Raw genomic sequence first — 22,816 nt, forward strand, 5'->3', positions numbered from 1 at the left:
AGAGAAGGCCACTACTATTTAGTGCTACCTCAGATTTAGTTTAGTTAATTATTAATTAGACTCCTTACCAATGGGAAGGGTGTTCAGCTGTCCTGACACGTATTTTAAAATTTAAAATAGTAGTATGAGTTTTTTAAAAGTACTCTTAGGGGGTTAAAACACATTTGGGTATTATGTCTGAAACTGACTTACCTCTTCTTACATTATCAGCAATTGACTGAAAAAGTTCATAAATATAATGTAGTTATCAATTAGCTACTGTCAATCCAGGCAAACAAAAGTTAATTTCAAACAAAACGTGAAACCAGCCACGAGACTCGGAATGCTACTGGTGACAAGACGTTCTCCTTTCTAAACGAAATGACGGAATGCACACACTCCAAATTTGAGAGGAGTGGGGGCAGATTTCCACAAAGTGGTGTCAGGACAATACTGAGTGCTCAATAGCAGGAACTACATCTGACTTTACATCTCTAGCAGCCAGCCGTGTCCAGCACATTACAGGCACAAAACGGTGTTGTTTTCCATGATTTTGTCATAAAATTCCGTTTTTACAACACAACAGATCTTCCCAACCCCCAAATTCCATAATATTATATGGCATGAATTCTTCATAGACGGAAAAGTATTTGAACATTATGCTTTAAACGGACGTTACTGGGTCTAAATTCACTTGCATTCTTCTATTACTACCCAGATGGTGGTGTCACTTTTCGGCGTTTGGATGTGTCCTCAAACTCTAGACCTAAGGCTCCAGATAACCATAGTAGTCTGAGGAGAATTACAAACCCTCGCGGCCCCGGCCTCTGCGGTGCCCGGGTGGGTCCCCTCGGCCGGCCAGCCCGCCCTTGGAGCCGCCCTTTAAACGCTCACGTGAACGTCCTCGGGAGGTCGTGGCGCATGCGCGTAGAAGGCGGGGACTGCAGGAGGCGGAGACGCGGCGAGGCGCGGGTAGCAGTCCGGGGGCCTCGGCTCCGACGGGTTGGACCTGGAGTCTAGGGGGGCGCGGGCGGCCGTCTAGACTTCGCGGTCCGGACTCGCCCAGGTTCCGACTCCACATCCTGCCACTTCTGAGCCACCGACCCGCCGCCGTCGGCGCAGGGTCGGGCCGTGGGGGCGGAGCTCACCAGCCTCCGGACCGCCGATTGGCTGCTGCCGTTTTCGTTTTCACCTTCCTGGCCGCAGAGTTGAGGTGTGAAGTGACCGCCATCTACGAGCCGGCCCTCCGAGTGGATGCGCTTTGCTTTGCCAGTGAAGCCTTAACCTCGCCCAGACGAGTTTGAGCTCTCCACCAGCAATAGTTTCCAGAAATAATTTGGGTTTATATTATTTTTTCGATCGGTGGAAGATGGCGTTTATGTTTGCCTCCACACAAGTGTTCTGCTAGGAACTTAAATGACTATTTTTCTCAAAAATGCTATATATTTTCTCCCCCAGGTGCTCATAGCCTTATTTTCCATGACAGATCTTGACGACAATATATGCAAAAGATATATAAAGATGATAACTAATATAGTCATATTGAGCCTGATCATTTGCATTTCTTTAGCTTTCTGGATTATGTCTATGACTGCAAGCACCTATTATGGTAAGTATGAATGTTTTAAGTCGTTTTTCTATAGTCTAATCGGTGGGATTTAAAATTGTACCACTGTGAAATCCAAAATTCATAGCCTCTGAATGGTTATGAATTGTGTTTACTTCCACATCTTGGATTTAATTTACTAGGCAGTGCCTTGAGCGTTTTAAATCCTGTAGTAAATGTTGTTTGTGGTACTACCAGTTATATCTGTTTCAGTATATGTCTTATGTAACTATTACATCTATTATGGTGAGAAATAATTGAAGCAGTTTTGGAAAGGAATTGCAGTGATGCTTTTAATAAGAATATTAGTAACAGTTTATCAGTTTCATGTGTCTTGTAAAAGTAGCAGTAAAACTAAAAGATACAGTGTTTACATTTGGAGGATTTGTCTGCTGTTTTTTGACTCCTTTTAAAGTCTGAAGCCACTTTACATTAATATGAGGTATTCTGAACGCAGATCTTTGACGTTTTCAATCTGCTTTAGCGCATAAGTGTGACTTTACACAAACTTCCTTGATACGCCCTTAAGAACAGAATAGTGTTCAGTTCAAAAGAAACAATAAGAAGTAGAGTGAGAACGTGAACTCTTATAAATGGTTATGTCATAAGCGATTGCCTTTTCAAACCTTACTCCTTTTTCAAAGAGACCTGTGAATAATCGAGTGTGTGTCTCCCGGGTACAGAAGCTTTCAGGGCTCTTCATAATGAGTCACAGCAGGGGCTCAGGGTTTGGGGAGGAGAGGTATGGGAGAAGATTTTTTTTTATTATTATTAGTTTCAGGTGCACGAGACAAAGTACTACTTAGACATTTATCATTTATATCCCTCACACTGTGTGAACCCCCCTCCCCCCATCCACTACCCCTCTGACATCTCACAGAGCTATTACATTTCCACTGTCTCTATTCCTAATGCTGTACTCCGCTTCCTGTAACCATATACATACATATATGTACATATATATATATAATTATAATTGGCGCTCATTATTGTTCAGCTTCAGGTGTACAGTGCAGAGATCAGGCATCTACATCATCCCTGAGGTGGTCTCCCAAATGGGACACGTGTCCATCGGATACCCTACAAAATCTTTACATTATTGATTACGTTCCCCAAATTAATTTTCAAAACCCCGTGGCCATCTTGTGGTTACTGACTGTTTTCTAATCTCCTCACCTTCCCCCTTATCCCCACCGCTCCCCCATCTAAGAAGATTCTTGTTAATGCCAGTATTAACTGACTTGAACGAAATAGAATAAAACAGGATTTGTAAACTGAAGTGACCCCTTGGGGCCAGGCACCTGATGCAAATGAGTGAAGCTGTCCCAGGTTTTTGCATATTAAATACATGGAAATAGTATTCACTTCCAGAAAAAAGATTTTCCCATTTTTTCGTTGAACATTTGGCCCTCATTGTTTTTCATGTTCCCATTTTTGATAGAAACACGGGCACAAGCAACAGTTCAGGTTTTCCTTTACCGTAGTCACTCAGCCTTGGTGTTTAGGAGTCTGTCAGGAATGGTGAGGATTTCAACCCAGAGAACCATGACCTGTCTAAAAGAGGCAGCCTCTCTGCACTTGTAGTCACTTCTGCCAGTGGGCCTTAGATTCCAGTTTTTAAAACAGAAGCCACGAATCTGGATTTTTATTTTGAAATCTCCTACTCTTTAAATATTAACTCAAATTGTTTGAAAACATTTTGCTAGGCAAACAAAACATCTGTGCGCTGGATGCAACCTTTGGAAAACTCAGCTGCTAATCATTGAATCCTGACATGTGAAGCCTGTGAGAATGTTATTTATTTTTTTTAAATCTCTGAAAGGCAGACAGAGGAAAAGTTGGATCCTGTTAAGAAAGAAGTTTGTTCTATGCAGTTCTTGAGATTTAATACATGCCTCCTTTCAAAAAAAAATGAGGAAGCAGAGATTTATTTCAAATCTCCATGTATGAAGTACCCATTATTATAAATAGTTGTAAATGGTTCTCAAAACTTGGACAGGAGTTATTTGGTCATTCCCAAGAGGATAGTGTAAATAACTGTAAACATAAATATTTTACTTTGGTGACTTCATCTCGGTTTCTCTTTCTTTGACAGTATTTTAATCCAGAATGCAGTTATCAAAGTTTACACTCAAGACTAACTTAATGCAGGTCTCACACAATTGGTGCTCTTTATTTTTCAGGTAACTTACAGCCTATTTCTCCTTGGCGTTGGCTGTTTTCTGTTGTTGTTCCCGTTTTGATTGTCTCTAATGGCTTTAAAAAGAAAAGTCTAGATCACAGTGGTGCTTTAGGAGGTATGTTTTTCTTTTGAATGTTTAACCATATAAGTGCTTGCTTGTATAATTTAAACTTGTGTTTTCTAAATTCTGAATATATGAGACTATAAATCGCAGTGTCATATATTTTAGATAATGATAAAGTTATGCATTGCTCAGCATTCCTAGTCTGTCAAAATTTCAGATACTAGCATACTGTTTTAGTGTTAGCAGAAACATTGGAGTTTCCCTCCTAGGTGTAAAATAAAGGAGCCATTGGAATAAATAGCTAACTACCATACTGACACTTTTTAATGAATTTTGTCTTACCACATAATAAGTATTGAGAATGGTTATATTTTATTTATTTTGCAAATGATTATGTTGTACATACCATGTACCAGGCACTGCTGTTAGCGCTTTGGAAGTATCAACTCATTTATAGCAAATAATATGAGCAATCTCTGCTTGAATATAATAATAGAGTTATGCTTTGCTAAAAATACCCATTCTCAGGTAGGCTTTCCTTGGTTTTTATTTTTCTTGACCTATCTCAAGAAGGGTCAAGTTCACATGAAATTCTGTCTTCCTTTGGCTTCCATGTTGTGTATTGTCTTCTCTTATTTTTCTGATCTCTACTTTTGTTTGTTTTCTGCTATCATTTCCTTTTCTGCCATCTAACCCTTGGGCCTCTACTCCTCTCCTACTTACCTACTTTGATTTAGAATTAGAAGATAAGTGTTTGAATCCTGATACTGCCACCTGTTATCTCTGTGAATTTTGCCTCATCACCTAACTCCTCAGGGCCTCTCTTTTCTTTGTCTCTTATGAAATAGGTCCTTATGGGCTTGTTGGTGAGGCTCAAACAAGATAGTCTGTGGGGCAATGCATCTTTTTCAACTATAAAGCATTATACAAACATTGTTATCTACTTTCAACCATATTATAAAATTCCTGAAGATAGAGTATATCTCATGCTCTGGTTCCCATGCTTCTTTGAATAATATTAAATACATAATAGGTGCTTAGGAAACATATGTAGATTGATTTAAAAACCTCTGCTCTTTTCCTGATCATTTCATTCTATGGAATGTTGACATCTTTTTTGTTTGTAACTTTTTTTTCCTTAAGGAAAAAAACTTGTGTTGATTCAAAGTATATCACAGTACTTGGGACTACTGTTATGAAGTATACTGTTATGGAGTCTCTTAAACTTTCAGTGTTCTAATTTTCCCATCTATAAAATGGGAGGGGATAGGCCCAGCCCAGTGGCTCCGGCGGTGGGAGTGCAGTGCTCTTAACGCCAAGGTCGCCAGTTCAATTCCCACATGGGCCAGTGAGCTGCGCCCTCTACAGCTAACATTGTGAACAACAGTTCTCCCTGGAGCTGGGCTGCCGTGAGCAGCTGGAGGTTGGCGTCAGCTGCCATGGGCTGCTGTGTGCTGCTGCCGGCTGGCTACCAGCATGAGCCAGGGAGCTGTGTCCTACACAACTAGACAGAGAAACAACGGCTTGAATCAGAGTGGGCAGGGGGAAATGAGAGGGGATAACAGTACCTATAGTATTGACTTATCATGAGACGTTATCCATATAAAGTATTCATCATAGTACCTAGCACACAGGTACTATTTATAAATTTTAGTTGTTATTGTTTTTTTCCACCACTACTATTATTCACAGTCATAAGACCTTTACTAAGGTTTGCCATATCATGCCTCTAGTATGCTTGTGGTTGAAAAGAGTCTCAGAACTTCCACAGGATCTGGGTATTTAGAATCCTCCCTGACATAGGAACACATACCGTGGTGTTGATGCAAGAGGGAGGGGTGGGATTGAGGCAATACTTAATACTTAAGGTGGGCACTGAAATGGAGGGCTCTGGTCTCCCTGAGAAAGTATCTCTAGAATAAGGAGAAGATTACATGAGGGGATGTGTGGGAAAATGCTTGTAAACTATAAAGCACTGCAGGTAATTTGCTCCAAAGAAGTATTGTCTAGTCTAGTTATTCAGTGTGTTCCTTTGAATATGTCAGTGTGGACACTTTGTCATCACGCTTTTGAACTTGGCAAGTTCAAATTTCATTTCACTTACCAAGACTGTTAGGCTTAGTGGTTTACCATTTTTTCATTCAGTCATTCAACAAATATTTAGTGAGGGTCTCCTGTATGCCAGGCGCTGTTCTGGGCACTTAGGATATAGTAGTGAACAAAATGGATAAAAACCCAACTTTCAGAGAGCTTACATTTCCAGTCAGGGGAGACAGATGATAAATAAGGTGGGTTTGAGGCATTTAATCCCCAGCAGGAGATGCTATAATGTAATGGAAGTGCACACAGATGGGGTGTTGTCAGAAAAGGCCAGTGCTTTGTGTGGTCTCACAGGAGAGGCCTTAACCTCTTTTTAGCCACCATTGTTCAGATCTTGTGTTCAGTCTTTCTGAAATAGATACCGCATTCTATCAGGTACCCAGAGTTGATCAGAGCCAAGAAAACTGGTTTATGCTGTTCACTGTCACAAGGGGCTGATATGTGAGCCAGAATGCTACTTTAATTCATCTGATAAGATGTAGAACTACCAGGCCAACTGGAATACAAACATCACTGTTCAGGCATGCCCTGTTCTTGTAGTCAGGCTACTTGAGAAGTCACATTATAATTAGAATATTGCTTTGGTCAGTATAAAGTCTGAGATACGGTCAGTAATGCAAATCCCACAGATCAAAGGGTCCTGTTCCTTGTATAGTGTTCGACAAGTCAGCCAACCTCAGGTTCTTTTGGCCTTCCTGTTGCTAAACCAAAACCTTCGCAGCCGAAAGCTTTTCTGAAAGAAAGGGTTCATTGAGCCATGCGCTAGCCAGAAGAAAGACCAGGTCCTAGAACATACTGTCTAAACCACCAGCAGCTGAGCTAGATAGAAAAGACAAAAATGCCTGCTGTCCTGGAGCCAGCGGGCTCTTTTAAAGATGTAAGTTGTTTTGAATTGACATTGGCTGTAGATAAGGTGGTAGTGGTGTGAAGCGGGGGCGGGGTGGGGGGGCAGTTCTCAGATTGGAGCACAGTCCGTTAGGAAGAAAATTTACTATTTTTGATTGGTTGTGGGCAACAGCCCCAAAACTTCATACATATGCAGGATGCAGTGACATCTGCTGGTTTGCTATTTCTTTTTAGATAGCCTCCTGGAAGTTGATGCAAGGCTTCATCATGCATTAGGAATGTGAGCAGTCTTTTGTTAGTTGGACCACAGCTATTAACTGGTTAATTACCCTTTCTCCCACTCTCTGGTTCACTTTCATCATCAGCTGTAATTTAATTAGGACACCTCAGAACTGTTTTATTGTCAAATGTTCTATATTTAGGGCTAACCAGCCTTCTTTTGATTCCCACAGTCTTTTTCTAGGCAAATTAGGTATGGTACAATTGATTCGATCGGAGTTTATTAAATTAATGCAATTGTAGTCCTGTCAGAGGTTATACCCAAGACACCTTGGTTCGTATTTTGGATGTCACTCCCCTCCCATTATCGGAGACATTTGTAGACAGTGTTACTTTACTTATCCTGATGGCATCTGTTAGGTACAGAATTTACCTGTTTCAAACTGAGAAGTAAGCCTAAATCCTTGAGTCTTCAAGTGCTTTGGGAGCCTCTTGTTGTTATGCACATAAACTTCTTATCACTAACAACTAGAGATTGGAGAGGTCAGTTGGGGAGGTATAATAGACACAAACCAGAGATGGCAGTTAACTAATCTAAAAGTTTAGACGTATCTGGGAGTTGCCAGATGTTCTAAGATATTTTCAAACTACCATGTTTCTCCGAAAATAAGACCTAGCTGGACAATCAGCTCTAATGCGTCTTTTGGAGCAAAAATTAATGTAAGACCCAGTATTATGTATTACATTACATTATATTACATTACACTACACTACACTATGACCGGGTCTTATATTAATTTTTGCTCCAAAAGACGCATTAGAGCTGATTGTCTGGCTAGGTCTTATTTTCGGGGAAACACAGCACATGAAAGAAGTCATTCTTTCAAAGTCTTCAATTTATTTACTCATTCTGAACCTGTCATCAGCACAAACATTGATCACTTCATGTAGTATTTTAAGGTGGTGGAAGTAAAAAAATTTAGATGACTTTTGTAACATTTCCTGGTAGGTTGTTTTGGGGCCATATTCTTTGGTTTTGTTTAAAGACCTGGGAACAAATTGTTAACAGTGACTATCCAAGAAAAAGAGATGGGAGTGGTGGGGGGTGAGAAGGGACATTTTGACTTTTTCTTTGTATACTTCCATATGTTTCAGCTTTCCCTCCAATAGTCACATACTACTTTTGTAATATTTTTGAAGCTAACTGAAAAAACGTAAAGGTTGGCTAACAATAATAATATTCACAATTGTTGTTATAATAATAATATACAATTACAAAAATAATAATGTTACTGTTGAGCTTTCTGCCACTGCAACTATTATTGTTACCCATGATGTTAGTTAACATTTATTAAGGGCCTTGTGTGAGAGGATAATATAATAAGCATGTTATAAAAATTACCTCGCTTAACTTTTCACAGCAAGCTAGTGTGGTAGAAATTATTATTTCTTATGTACTAAAGAGCAATCCAGACTTAAGGTTAGGTGACTTCTCCTAGTCCTGCAGAGGTAAGTGGAGGCACTGAGGTTTGAACTCCAGACTATTCAGCTCTAGAATTGAAGCACTTTATTAGTATGTACTTTATACAGCATTACCCTATTTCTTGCACTTTCAATTAAAGTATACCAAACTTAAGTAAAATGCCAATAATTGAGTATCTCTGGAAGGATCAATCAGCGTCTCAAGAGTTGTGGTACTTGAACCTTGAGCTAACCAGTAGGAAGTATTACTACAGAAATAGGATCCTGGTCTATTATTTAATAAAATATTATTTCATATTTATTTGTTAAATATTAACTTTTTTAACAGTTTTCGTTCCACTTGTTCCATTACTTAATATAATTTTGTTTAATGTGTTATTTAATAAAAATCTTCTTTTTTATTAATGAGTTACAGAGAACAGAAATTATCAACCATACAGTTAGTCAGGGATGGAAGAGTTTGTAGTTAAAAATACAAGCAGGCAGTCTGGACAGTGCTACACAAGATAGCATTGCTTTGTGTGGTTATCACATTCCGGGAAACGTACTCAGCCCTACAGGGCTAAAACTTTAATTTTTGTCAGACCCACAAACTAGGTCTAAACTGGAAGTTTAGACTCAAGTTTAGACTTGAAGCGGCCAAACTCATGAGAGACCAATTTACAAAGCAAATATAAATTTCTTAGGTGCCACTGATCTAAGTGCTCAATGGTAGATTCACTCATTTCTCCCTAAAAGAAAGACTAAAATTAGTATCAAAAGTGTGCTTGAAAGTTCAAAAGAACTCGGAAAGAATGCTACCTTTTGTGTAAAAAAGAAGGGAAAATAACAAAACCCACGTAGATCTGCTTATTTTTATAAAAAGAAACGCAGGAATGATAAACTAGAAAACAGTGAAGTTGGTTACCTACAAAGAATGAAAGGAAAGCAAAATATAGAGGGAGGAGCAGAAGGGACATAGGAGGAAGTATAAGTTTGTCTTTGGAAAGCATGCAGTGTTCTATACTTAAGAAATAAAATTAAATCACTAAAGGTGAGAAGGGGGGAATCTAAAACTGAAAGCAAACTAAAGCAGATGAACACAATGGCTTTTTGTTGTTATTCTTTTTTAATTGGGGAATATTGGGTAACAGTGTGTTTTTCCAGGACCCATCAGCTCCAAGTCAAGTCGTTGCTTCCAGTGTAGTTGTGGGGGGAGCTCAGCTCCAAATCAAGTTGTCGTTTTCATTCTAGTTTTGGAGGGTGCAGCTCACTGGCCCAGGTGGAAATCGAACCGACGACCGTGGTGTTATGAGCATTGCACTCCAACCATGGGTTTTTTAATTAAAACTATAAGTACACTGAATGGAAAAAACAAAAAGAGTAACTTAAGAACACAGTATTTAACTATACTCCTTCAGTCTTGGGTTACGGGAAGGGGAGAATTGCAAACCAATCCAAAGCTATCTTTTCGTTGTTGTAGGAGTGAAGCAATTCTGAAACAGATATAATAGAGGACTGAGCGAATGAGTGAAATTGTCGTTGTTTGACGCCAGGGTTCTTACTAAGGAGAAAGAGGCATACAAATACAAAATGGGAAAAAAGCAAGAGAGAATCGTAGAGATGGATTGGAATTGGCGTTGTTGGTATAATCTTGTGATTTCTAAAAACATTTATGTGTGTAGGTATTTACATGTATATGTGCCACACATGTAAATGCATGCATATATATGTGCATGTAGGTATATTTGTGTGTGTGTATGTGTATGTGTGTATTTACTTGTCCTGGCCACAAAAACCAAATACACCCCACTAGCAATGAGCACATTATGAGCTCAGGTCTTGACCTGTAATATCCATTCCCCACTTAAATGAACCAAAACTCCTCAGAGAAATGGCTGCTTCTAAGGCTGGGGCAAAGTAGATTTGGTATGAATGTAAACTATCTTGTTATGCCAGAAAGATAGGAAATGCTTTTAAAATACATACAAAGGGTGCCAAAAAAATGTATACACATTTTAAGAAAGGAAAACTGTATTAAAGTTGTAATACTCAATATATACCAATAACAAAAGATGAATACAAGTCACGTTTGACTTCTGCAATTATAAGAGGTGCTCAGAGTGGTTACCATCAGCGTCCACACACTTCTGATTACGGTGAACTACTGCTTGAGCAACGTTGACCAAAGTGTCCACTTGTATACATTGCTTTGGCACCCCCTGTATATATATGATGGGGTCATGTCACATGGCCACAGCAGAAAGCTTGTCTTACTTGATCTGATAATAGTATAACCACTCATGCTCTCTTTTTGTTGTTATTTGTTTGGAATATCTTTTTTCAGTCCTTTTACTTTCAGCCCATTGTGTCATTGAATTTAAAGTCAGTCACTTGTAGACAGCATATAGTTGGATGGTGTGTTTTATCCATTTTGCCAGTCTGTCTTTTGATTTGAGCTTTTAATTCATTTACATTTAAAGTCATTACCAATAAGGAGAGACTTCTGTCATTTTGCTGTTTGTTTTCTCTATACCTTATAGTTTATTTGTCCCTCATTTCCTGTGTTACTGTCTTCTTTTGTGTTTAATTAATTTTTGTAGTGAAATGTTTTAATTCTGTTCTCATTTCCTTTTGTGTATATTCTATAACTATTTTCTTTTTTTTCAGAGGAAATAATATAATTCCTTTATTTGAAAAATGATACTGAACCTCAGAGATCATAAATCTACTGCTGGAATGGGGATTCTTTTTAAACTGTTGTTCCCTCTCTTCAAACAGCTGTAGCTGTACACAGATGGAGAAACATTTGGTCAGAAAACAGCAAATTAGTGTTTCTCAAGACAGAATTCAGCTCCTGCAGCTCCTGCATCTCCATTCATTTAAATTTTATTTCTTCTTTGCAATGACATTTTTCCAGACCCAGTTCATGCCATCCTAAATGCCCTCTGCTGTGAGAGCTGAGCAAGACTGAATCTGCCGTACTTGGTCGCAGATGGTGTACAGGTTCAGTCCTGCAATTTCAGAGGCAGGGGCTGCCGTGAGCAAATCCTGCTTATTAGCAAAGATGAGTACCAGCACACAACTTAGCTTTTCTTCCTCCAGTAATTCAGCTACCGTGTTTCCCCAAAAATAAGACCTAGCTGGACAGTCAGCTCTAATGTGTCTTTTGAAGCAAAAATTAATACAAGACCCGGTCTTATTTTACTATAATATACGACCGGGTATTATATTATGTTACATTATATGTAATAGTATGGTATAATAAAATACTGTGTAGGTGTGATGCGGCTGATGTCTTCAGATACAAGTTGCTTCAGAAGAGTAGTCTTGCCAGCACTATCCAAGCCCAGGAGGAGGAGTTTCACATCCTAGTCTGGTGCACTTTTCTATTTGCGCAAAACAAAGTAAGCCCATCCTCCCACCAAGTCCCTCCTCCTTCTATAACTATTTTCTTTGTGATTACCACGAGAATTACATTTAACATCCTGAAGTTATAACACTCTAATTTGAATTTTCGCCAGTGTAACATCAATAACATATTAAAACTCTCTTAATTTCTCCCTCACATTTGAAAAATAGTCTGGCTGGATATAGGATTCTTGGTTGAATTTTTTTTTTTCTTTTAGCACTTTGAATATATCAGCCGAGTGCCTTCTGGCCTCCAAAGTGTCTGATAAGAAATCTGATAATCTTAATGAGGATGCTTTGTGACAAGTTGCTTACCTCTTATTGCTTTCAAGATGCTTTCTTTGTCTTTGAACTATTTGATTATAGTGTGTCTCAATGTGAGTCTCTGAATTCGTTCTACTTGGAGTTTGTTGAACTTCTTCCATGTTTATATTCATGTCTTTAATCAAACTTGGGAAATTTTTAGGCATACTTCCGCAAATAATTTCTCTCCCTCTTCTTCTCTCTTCTCCTTCTGGGATTCCCACATGTGTATGTTGGTCTACTTGATGGTGTCCCACAGGTCCCTCAAGCTCTCTTTACTCTTCTACAGTCATTTCTTTTTGTTCTTCACACTCAATAACTTTCATTGTGCTGTGTTCGAATTTGCTGATTATTTCTTCTCCCAAATCAAATGTGCTCTTGACTTTCTGGTGAATTTTTCATTTTTGTTGTTGTATTTTTCAGCTCCAGTATTTTTTTTTTTTTTTAAACAGTACTTTATTGGGGAACAGTGTGTTTCTCCCAGGACCCATCAGCTCCAAGTCAAGTTGTTGTCCTTTCCATCTTAGTTGTGGAGGGCGCAGCTCAGCTCCGGGTCCAGTTGTCGTTTTTTCAATCTAGTTGCGGGGAGTGCAGCCCACCATCCCATGCGGGTGTCAACCCGGCAACCTTGTTGTTGAGAGCACACGCTCTAACCAATTGAGCCATCCGGCTGCCCAGGAGCTCATTGTCTTCATTCTAGTTGTGGAGGGCGCAGCTCATTGGCCCATGTGGGAATCGAACCAATAGCCCTGTTGCCCAGAGCTTGTGCTCTAACCGACTGAGCGACCTGTCCGCCCCACTCCAGTATTTCTTTTTGGTTTATTTTTAGGTTTTCTGCCTCTTTATTCATATTTCCACATTGTTCATACATTATTTTCGTGACTTTTTCCACATCTTCCTTTAGTCCTTTGAGCATCTTTAAGACTGTTGTTTTAAAGTCTTTGTTTAGTACTCCCACCATCTGGCCTTTCTCAGTGACAGTCTCTGTTCATTTATTTTTTCTTTTGAATGGGCCTTACTTTCCTGTTTCTTTCTATGCGTGTGATATTTTTCTGAAAACTGGACATTTAGATTGAATAATGTGGTAACTCTGGAAATCAGAATCTCCTTTGACCTCAGGGTTTGCTTTTTTTGGTTTTGGTTTTGATTTGGTTTTGATTGTTGTAGGCTGTCTCTGTGCCAAGGACCCACCTGAGGTGTAAACCTAAGGTCTTCTCAGTCTTTTCTGAGCCTACACCTTTCCTTGGGTATGCCTGACAGCGACTTCCTAATTTGCTCTATAAATGTAATTGTTTTTGAATGTCCTAGTCTTTATGTCTGGTTCCCAAAAGGAGAAAAAACAGAAAAATGAAGGGGGATTGGGGCCAGCCCTTTAAATCCTCTGGAAGTCTCCTCAGCTAGACAGGGAGGGGCTTGCAACAGTATGGGGTGGAGTGCAAGAGTTGCCAGCCTCTGTGTCTGAACCTCTGTGATCAGAAGTAGCAATCAGTGATCAGAATACAAATCCTGACATTTGGAAAACAAGGTTCTTGCTTCCCACCTATCTCCCACAAACTGGGTGCAAGCGGCTCCTGCAGCTCCTGCACTGCCTACCACATGGCTGAGGGTGGTAGATTGGATGCTGCTACCCAGCTAAGAGCTGAACTTGACAAAAACTAACTGTGGCTTCCCTTCCAAACCTTCCCCTGGAAGTTACAAGCTTTCAGTAGACTCTAGAGTTTTAAAATAGTTTTTATCAGACAGATTCTCCCAGTTGTTGTCTGGCTGGAAAGACAGAGTTCTGGCACTTCCCACTCCATCATCTTCCCAGAATCCTCTAATTCATTTTTGTAGAATTAAATAAAACCATTGTGATAATAAAAATAAGGGTACTTCGCTATCTCGACCACCAAATTTTACTCACAAGAACTTTCAAATTTTGTAACAAAAGGCCTTTAAGGAGTTTCTGGGTGATTTAGAAAGCCAATTTCAACATATGCTTGTACTTCCCATATAGAATTATCTAGAGAGAGGCTTCATAATTTCTTACTTAACCCACAGCAAGTTCTTTAAGTCACAAGCATGTTTAACTGATTCAGCAGTTGATGTCATGTCCTGCTTCTGTATTTCTGTGATAGCAAGAACTCATCTTTCCTTTTTTTCTTCCTCTTTTTGTCATGAAATGTAGGCTTCCCTTTTGTTTGTTTTCCTGATTGAAAAATATGTTTCATAATCCTTTCTTGAAATTGGTCACTCATAGAAAAATGAAGGATATCCCCTTTATCTTTGCCCCAACAAAAGAAACAAAGAGAAAAGTCTCAAAATCTAAAATCACAGTCACAGAACATATTCCATTTTTAGTTCCACAAGCAATTCAGAATTATTTTCCTAGATTTAAGTGGGAAACCTTAGCTAAGAAATGCTGTATCTTGTCACATAGTTTGTGAGGCTCAACAACAGAGATGTTGAAAATTCTTGGAAAAGCATATAAAGCTTATCTTTTTTTAATTTTCTTTATAAATTAGTAAATAAATCCCAGGCTATGGGAGGAAAATGCAAAAAATAGAAACCTGAAAAACTTTATAATCGTATCTCCCCTGGGAGAATCACAAGGAATTTGGAAATTTTTCAGATTAGCCATCTATCCAAATATTATATATAACATATAATACATGTTGTTTGTTTGCTTTTTCTTTTTTATTTAATTTTATTTTTAAAAATTTTTTATTTTTTTGTTTTTTAATACATGTCGTTTAATAATAATAAAATCATATAGTGATCTGTAACTTGATTATAAAAGTGTGTCCAAAATAATATCTTATGTTTATATAGCATAGTTTTTTTGGAAAACAGGTCAAAATATGGTAAGAAATACATCTCAATTTAATCAAACTGACATTCCATTTACTGTCTGGTAGTATCTTAGTTGGTAAAAATGGAAATGTATTGGAAATGTACTTTTAAAGTTATGTGAAAATAACCAAGAAAAATCCATTCTTTTTTTTACAGCATTAATGTATGGACTAAGATTAATTCTGTGTGTACATGTGTTTCTTTCAGGGCTAGTGGTTGGATTTATCCTAACCATTGCAAATTTCAGCTTTTTTACCTCTCTGCTCATGTTTTTCCTTTCTTCTTCAAAACTCACTAAATGGAAGGGAGAAACAAAGAAGCGTCTAGATTCAGAATACAAAGAAGGTAAAATGAATTATGTTTGACATTTCTAAAAGAATTACTTTATGGGGTAGCCGGTTAGCTCAGTTGCTTAGAGCGTGGTGCTAATAACACCAAAGTTGCCAGTTCGATCCCCGCATGGGCCAGTGTGAGCTGCGCCCTCCTTAAAAGAATTACTTTATTCCATCCTAACAAAGCATAAGCTTTTAATCAAAACATATTTAGACTGTTGAAGCAGATACATTTTATGAGAATTACTCTAGTAGCCTAATTCAGTTTATCATTATTTTACCACAATCGCAAGTAACAGCAAAATTTTAGAAGCACTAACGTCTATCATTAATTATTCTAAATACAGTATGTGAACAAAGGTACCATCCCACTTTTAGTCATTTTTAAAAATTTTTAGTCATTTTTCTTTTCTTAAACATTAATATAAGTTCACCTATCTGCATAATTTTCCTCTGAGGAGAAAACATTTCTTGTCCTTTTTATCTACTTGTTTGTTTCTAGGCGGGCAGAGGAATTGGGTTCAGGTGTTCTGTAATGGAGCTGTACCCACAGAGCTGGCCCTACTGTACATGATAGAAAACGGCCCCGGGGAAATTCCAATCGATTTTTCCAAGCAGTACACTGCTTCCTGGATGTGTTTGTCTCTCTTGGCTGCACTGGCCTGCTGTGCTGGAGACACATGGGCTTCAGAAATTGGCACCGTTCTGAGTAAAAGCCCGCCAAGACTAATAACAACTTGGGAGAAAGTTCCAGTTGGTGAGTCTTTATTTAAGTTTCTTTAAAAAAAGAACCAAAAAACCTTGATTTATTGTTTTCCTTTTTTAAGAACTTTAATCTCCTAAGTTAGAAAATTGCTGCAGGCTATTAATTTGGTGATAATAAATAATACTTGCAGGAAATGTTAGCACATTCTAGATAAACAACACAGAAACATAGAGAATGTCTCAGAGACGAATCAATGGGAAAGGACAGGGAGGTAATGATAGAGTATTTCTTGAGGGCCTGTTAAGTAGTTAGTGCTTTAACATACATCTCAGTTCCCTGTTACCATTATCATCAACTACTACTACTACTACTTTTTTGTCTGTCATCACCTCCTCTTCCCCCTTCTTCTTCCTTCTTCCTGCCTTCTCTTTTTCTTCCTCTTCTATCTCTTCCTTTCCTTTTTCCCTCCACCTTCCCTTCTCCTTTTTTTCTTCCTCTTCTTCATCATCATCATCATCATCATCATGAATAGCTAACATTTGAGTACTTACTATATGCAAGGTACTGTTCTAACTGCTCTACATGGATTACCATTTAGTAATTTTAATAATCATGTGAATTGGTCCTTTTGTTATTTCCATCTTGCAAAAAAGGAAACGAAAGGCATATAAAAACGAGCTAACTTCACTATATACGTAGTCACATAGCTTGGAAGTGACAGTACTGAGATTGAAACCAGGCAGTCTGGCTCCACTGAACCATTCACTGCTTAGAATGTCAGCAGGCTATGGTCTTAAGATCTTTGGATTAAATCAGAGAGAACCCTTTCTTTAAATTAGTCTTGATTGGATAAATACCAAAAGTTTTTGCTTTTCTTGTCTTTATGTTTTTGCTGCTTTTTAACCAGATGATTATATTCATGTTTCTTCTTCAGGGACCAATGGAGGGGTTACGATGGTGGGCCTTGCTTCCAGTCTCCTTGGTGGTACCTTTGTGGGTATCGCCTACTTCCTTACACAGTTGGTTTTTGTTAATGATTTGGACATTTCCGCTCCCCAGTGGCCAATTATTGCATTTGGGGGTCTGGCTGGATTGCTAGGATCACTTGTGGACTCATATTTAGGAGCTACAATGCAATTTACTGGTAAGAACATTATCTCATTACTGCAAATTACTGGTGTGTTAAAGAAATGGAAAAGAAAAGATATGACAATGAAAACAATTCCAAAGACCCAGGAAATTGAGGAGACAGGAATGATAGGTCAAAGTCTCTTCTACAATTTTGATTTTCTTATTTTTCTTTAAGTTAATTGAAAGAGAATTAGCCCTACAGAGCAATAAGTAGAAGCTGTGTGGGGAGGATATGACAGTGCAGAAAACAGATGCTTCTACTAATGGGATTTCACCTAATCCCGGGAAAGCAGAACATTTGGGATCAAATCATTTTAATGCCCCTTCCTTCCATTTGTTCTCCAAGTCCATTTGAGAGATAATTATTATACTAATCTGTACACATACGACCTGCTTTTCTACTGTGACATTGTGCTTGCTGTCCTCCCTACTGAGTTTTTAGCTCCACTTAAGATATATGGGAGAGTGAGTCTTCCAAAAAGTTGTCTGTGCTTTGCTTCTGACATTCTCCTGTCATATCAGTGTGCTGACATATTTTGTTAAGTGTGTGTTTGCTATACATTCTAATCAACCATGTTTTCTCCTTTGATTCATCCAATGAAGAGGCTGGGAGTTTGGAGAAAGTTTCCCTGAGTGTACAGTCCTCCCAATTCTCTTCATGCCCCAAGATAATCTGCTTTCCCTGTCTTCCCTCCCAACCTCCCCAGTCAGTATGCTTGTTCCCTCAGTTTCGTTAGTCTCATCTAGATGCTAGAGAGAAATCAGTGTGATTTTAATTCACACTGAAGGGTCAGTAACTACACACACACACACACACACACACACGTTTTTTAAAGAGCTTAGGTTTTATTCTAAACTGGGCTCTAACTAGGCAAGTGTCTGATCATACTGAGTGGGTTGAAAAAAAACTGTGGGCTGTGGGACATTTTAATCCATTCAGTAAATCTCGGTGTCCCTCCTTTGTGCCAGCACCATGCTGGGTCCTGGGTATCCATTGCAGAGACTCAGACATGATCTGTCCTCTCAGGGGCCTCACAAGTTGGTCTTGGAGGGTAACCACTGGGAACGCAGGCCCCGTCTGCCAGTTTTACACCATATCTGCTTTTCATATTCTCCCTCCTATTTCTAAAGGGACTCCAGCAGTGTTGAGAGAACAGTATTGAGAAGTGCTGAAACTCATGTATTCAAAGAGGCCTTTTGTAACCAAGCGTTCCATATCGCTCACCATATAGATTATTCACTCAAGTCATTGTACAGGTGGCTGGGAATCTTTCAAAGATTATTTCCTTTGGAGGAGAAAGCTACTTTTTTTTTTTTTATCAAGTCATTTGGATTTTCCACCTCACCTGGCTTCTTTTCCACTCTAGGTTTGGATGAAAGCACTGGCATGGTGGTCAACAGCCCAGCAAATGAGGTGAAGTACATAGCAGGGAAACCCATTCTTGATAACAATGCGGTGAATCTGTTTTCTTCTGTCCTCATTGCTCTCTTGCTCCCAACAGCTGCTTGGGGTTTTTGGCCCAGGGAGTGAACTTTATTTCATAACAAAGGTTGAAACTGTGGTAAATTCAGCTAAATTTGCAATCCCAAGTTTCATTCTAAGAAGAATAATTATGATGGCAAAGGAAATGCCAGCTCCTCGCATATTCCGCTATGATGGAGTTCCACCTCTCTCTACTCCCTTGTGACAGCTAACACGTTCTAGTGAAAGACAAGAATACATAGAACTTACCCATTTTTTTCCTGCTGAATGGAGCATCCTGAGCAGTGAAGCTATAATGTCCCTCTATATTGGTATATACTGACCTGAAAGCTGTGTATTGAACTGAAAGTTCCTACATGGTAAATATAAATTTTGTTTTGTTCATTTAAACCAGTGTGGAGACTAAAAGTGATAAAATTTTAAAATGGTTCTCACTTGAGTCAGAAAAATGCCGCTGTGCTAGTTACCCAAATGTTATATCTATTTTAAGTGGTTTAAATAGATGTGTGTAGAAGCCTAAAGAAGTTTAGTATCCTGGACTTCTTCCAGTACTTTCCAATTACAATTGTGGCAAGTGTGGAGTTTGGTTCCCAGTGAGCTGTGAGGCCCACTCCTCATTTGTTCTTCCTTCCTCAGGGTTAGTAATGAAAAAAAAAGTAAATATCCTTTTCATACGACCTTTAGAATGCATGAAATGTGTAAGTAAAAGCAACAGAGATCTATCTTGTATCTAAAAAATATGCACCTTACTATATATTTCAGTTGGTCTCTGAGCAGAAATTATCTCAAATTTTTTAATGTCTTTTCTAACTTTCTTTAAAATGTGTATAGGAATCTGCTTTACATTGGCATCCTGAACAGTTAGAGTCACTGGAAATTTATAATTATTTTTTATTTGCTATCGTAGAATTCACTGGAAAATGCTATGACTTCCTGTGACGTACTTTTTAAGTTGTGTTCTCCTTTGCATTATAGCTTCAACTAAAGTGAATTCTACTTTTCATTCTTTTTTTTTTTCATTATAATTAACTGTGTGCAAAGGAATTTGATATGGTGTGGATTATTTTGCTAAATGTATTTTAAAATATTTCTCATGTGATTTTCATGCCGTTTTATCCCTGCCCCTTTTGCATTCTTAGAGCAAATGGGGAGAGATTGCATGAGTAAGCCGCCATCAGAGTGGATAAAGCTTAGAATTTTTTATTGGTGACTCTTATTACAGTGATCTAAAACTGTCTTAGTTTAGGAAGGAAGAAAAGGGAAAAAAACAATTGACACCCATACTCCTTAAGCCAAGCAACTCAGTGAGGTTTAGCTATTGTTTTGCGACATTGGAATCACTTGAGCATCTTTTAAAAAAATACTTGTGTCTGGGTTTCACCCCCAAAGATTCTCATTTACCTGGTCTGGGGTACAACCTGAATATTAGGACATTTTAATCCTCTGGTTGCCCCTTAGAATCATGTAGGAAGTTTTTTAAAACACTGTTGTCAAGGCCCCTTTAGACCAAGTAAATCAGAATGTTTGAAGGGGAAGCTCTCTGGGAGAATCTGATGTTTAAACAGGTTGATAACTACTAAATAAGAATATCCGAAAGCACTATATCTAAAAGAAGCTTCAAAAGAGTGGGGCTTCATTTTTATGCAGATAACTACTAGCAGTATTGCTGTATGCTGTCCTTATGGGTGAATAGCCTCTGGTAATTATGTAGTGTCTCATAGCTACATCACTTACCAAGTCATTCCTGCATCAGTTTATTCCTGCAGCTGTTCTAACATGCCTTTGCTCTCTTCCTGGAGATTCATTCTCGTGACATAAATACTGTGGGACAAAAAAATTTATTGGAACTATCTTTGGGTTTGGTAGAATCATCCTGTCAGTTTGGGGAAATACTGCTTCACAATCCTTTATTTGAAAACCTAGGGCTAGTTGTGGTTTGGAATAAAAAGTTTTCAGAGTTTAGGAAAGTAATAGGGTACATATAAAACATTTTACTTAAAACTCCCAAAAGAGTCTAGGTTGGCACCCATTATCAAATACACTAATATATGTGTGATGAATATATGAATGACACCCATAAGTCTGATAACTAAAGACTATAAAGAGCCTGCGATCAGGTCAGTTCAGGTTTTGTCACCCAACTTAGGAAGAAACTTTTCAGAGCTTTTTTTGGATATTAGAATTTTCGATAAAGAATTGTTCTTTTCGTTTTTTGTTGTTTTTTTTAATTTTAGATGTATTTTACTGTAACATCCTTTTGAATTGGATATTAAACTGGTTCAGTGTATTCTTTCTCTATTGAGTGAGCAGTTTATATTAAAAAACACTTTTCATGGAAAGAGCTGCATGTAACAATATAATAAAACAGCCTGTACTGCCTACCTAGGCATCCTAAAGGTGGACATACTATTTCTTATCCTAACATGCTCAGTAGAGAAGAGCAAGGTATATGTGGCTCAGGGCAGCTCCTGGAGGAGACTTGAGGACTTCAGGAGGGGCCCTGGAAGACTCATCAGATGGAGACACCAGGAGAACAATGACTACAACAGCTCATTTCATTCTTAGCTTTTCTCATTACTCGAGTTATCTATGCCTCAACCAAGGTGCATATATCTCTTTCCTGTTTCTGATTGCTGTATATGTAGGATGCTGGCTTCAGAAATGCCAATCGCATCCCAATTAGGGTTAGGCCTCGTATAGAGAAAAATTGTGTGAGGTGAGATATTGTAAACTTGCCTCATGCCTGCAATCTGAGTGTTAATGCACAGTGGGTTTATTAGAGCCCAGTCATCAGACGTTCCTGATGCCATCACAATGAGAAAAAACTACTTAGCCATCAAACTCCAGGTGAATTATACCAATTTTAAACGTATAAACACAGTTATGCAGCTTAGTTTAATCTCCTAAAGGAGTATCTGTTTGCTATAACTCTAAATGGTCCTGAACGTTTTTAAAATACATAGGTGTTCAATATATGTTTGTTAAATTAAGTTGTTTGACTTTAAGTAGTGTTTTATTTTAAGAGTCACTGGAAGTTGGTAATCAGGAACATATTTCTGGAGCAAAATAAAAAAATACAATTAAAATAAAAGTGTAGCTACCTGAATTTCTGAAGACTGATGATTTCAACATTTTTTAATCATGTGTTGCAATATTAATGGTTTTGGAACTCATGAGTCAGGAAATGATGGTAGAAGGAGAGGGTGAGGCCATGTGGGCAGAGCAAGGCTCCTGAAATTACCCTCCCTGCCAAGACTAGACATGTTAATTCTCTTTCATTTATCATAACCATCTCTATTCCAAATTTATTTTATACATGTGTCAACTCTTTTTCTATGTTTGGATTTTTTTTTTATTAATGTTTACTTAAGTAATACACTGAATCTATTCTTTTTAAAAAATAGAGTATTACAGATAAAGTGAAAATATCCTTTTGCCTCCACTACCCCTTCAACAAACCTAGCCCCCTCTCACCTTCCCCAAGATAACTACTGCTAGAAATACGATGATTTTCTACGTAATCATTGTTTTGGATGTATTTTGATACACATTCTTTTTTATCAATGAAGTTTTGTTATAATTCAAGAAAAATCTATTAAGGAAAAAAGGTTAGAAGGATGTATGCCAAAATATTTAATGTGTAACCTTGTAAGAGTACATGATTTAGGGGGCGGGGGGAGGCAGAAGAAGGGGGAATAAAAAGGTACATGATTTTAATTTTTGTTGAAATAATTGTGTTACAGTATAAGAATTATATCTCAATAAAGCTGTTACAAAAATACATATGCAAAAATAACTAAGTACTTTTCTAAAAAGTCTGCAATGACATGCGTTTCTTCTACGAATCAAAAAATGCTCAAAGTAAACAAAATAATCTCTGGAAATTACCCTCTTCCCCATCTACTCTTCCCCCTCATTACTTTAAATGATATTTCTTCTCATCATAAATTACCTTATTAGCAATGAAGTAAAAGAGTAAAATGGGATTTTAGTATATCATAATGAAAAGTAACAGTAGATACTCAGGAATCTTTTGATATCCTCACTTTTGGATTGTTGCAAAAATTCATATAAGTATCACATATTTTCATCCCTGTGTGGTATATTTTTGTTTAAGATTGTATTTTTTGCAAATTTTCCAATTCTTCTGATCTTGCTTAG

General features: G+C 38.1%; 1 protein-coding gene and 1 pseudogene across 1 annotated transcript; one reads left to right on the forward strand and one right to left on the reverse strand.

Annotated features, from left to right (window-relative positions):
• The first annotated feature begins 887 nt into the window (after positions 1-887).
• FAABTP (fatty acid amide binding transmembrane protein) lies at positions 888-22,448 on the forward strand. Its single transcript, XM_019748968.3, has 6 exons — positions 888-1,588; positions 3,769-3,882; positions 15,211-15,348; positions 15,838-16,092; positions 16,976-17,185; positions 18,540-22,448. Exons 1-6 carry the CDS (start codon positions 1,396-1,398, stop codon positions 18,701-18,703), a joined length of 1,074 nt encoding a protein of 357 aa, XP_019604527.1. The 5' UTR covers positions 888-1,395; the 3' UTR covers positions 18,704-22,448.
• LOC148759090 (ADP-ribosylation factor-like protein 3 pseudogene) lies at positions 11,347-12,397 on the reverse strand (annotated as a pseudogene).
• Positions 22,449-22,816: the final 368 nt, after the last annotated feature.

This window comes from Rhinolophus sinicus, chromosome 1 (genome assembly GCF_057876585.1).
Source record: "Rhinolophus sinicus isolate RSI-liver-muscle chromosome 1, RSI-T2T, whole genome shotgun sequence".
NCBI lineage: Eukaryota > Metazoa > Chordata > Mammalia > Chiroptera > Rhinolophidae > Rhinolophus > Rhinolophus sinicus.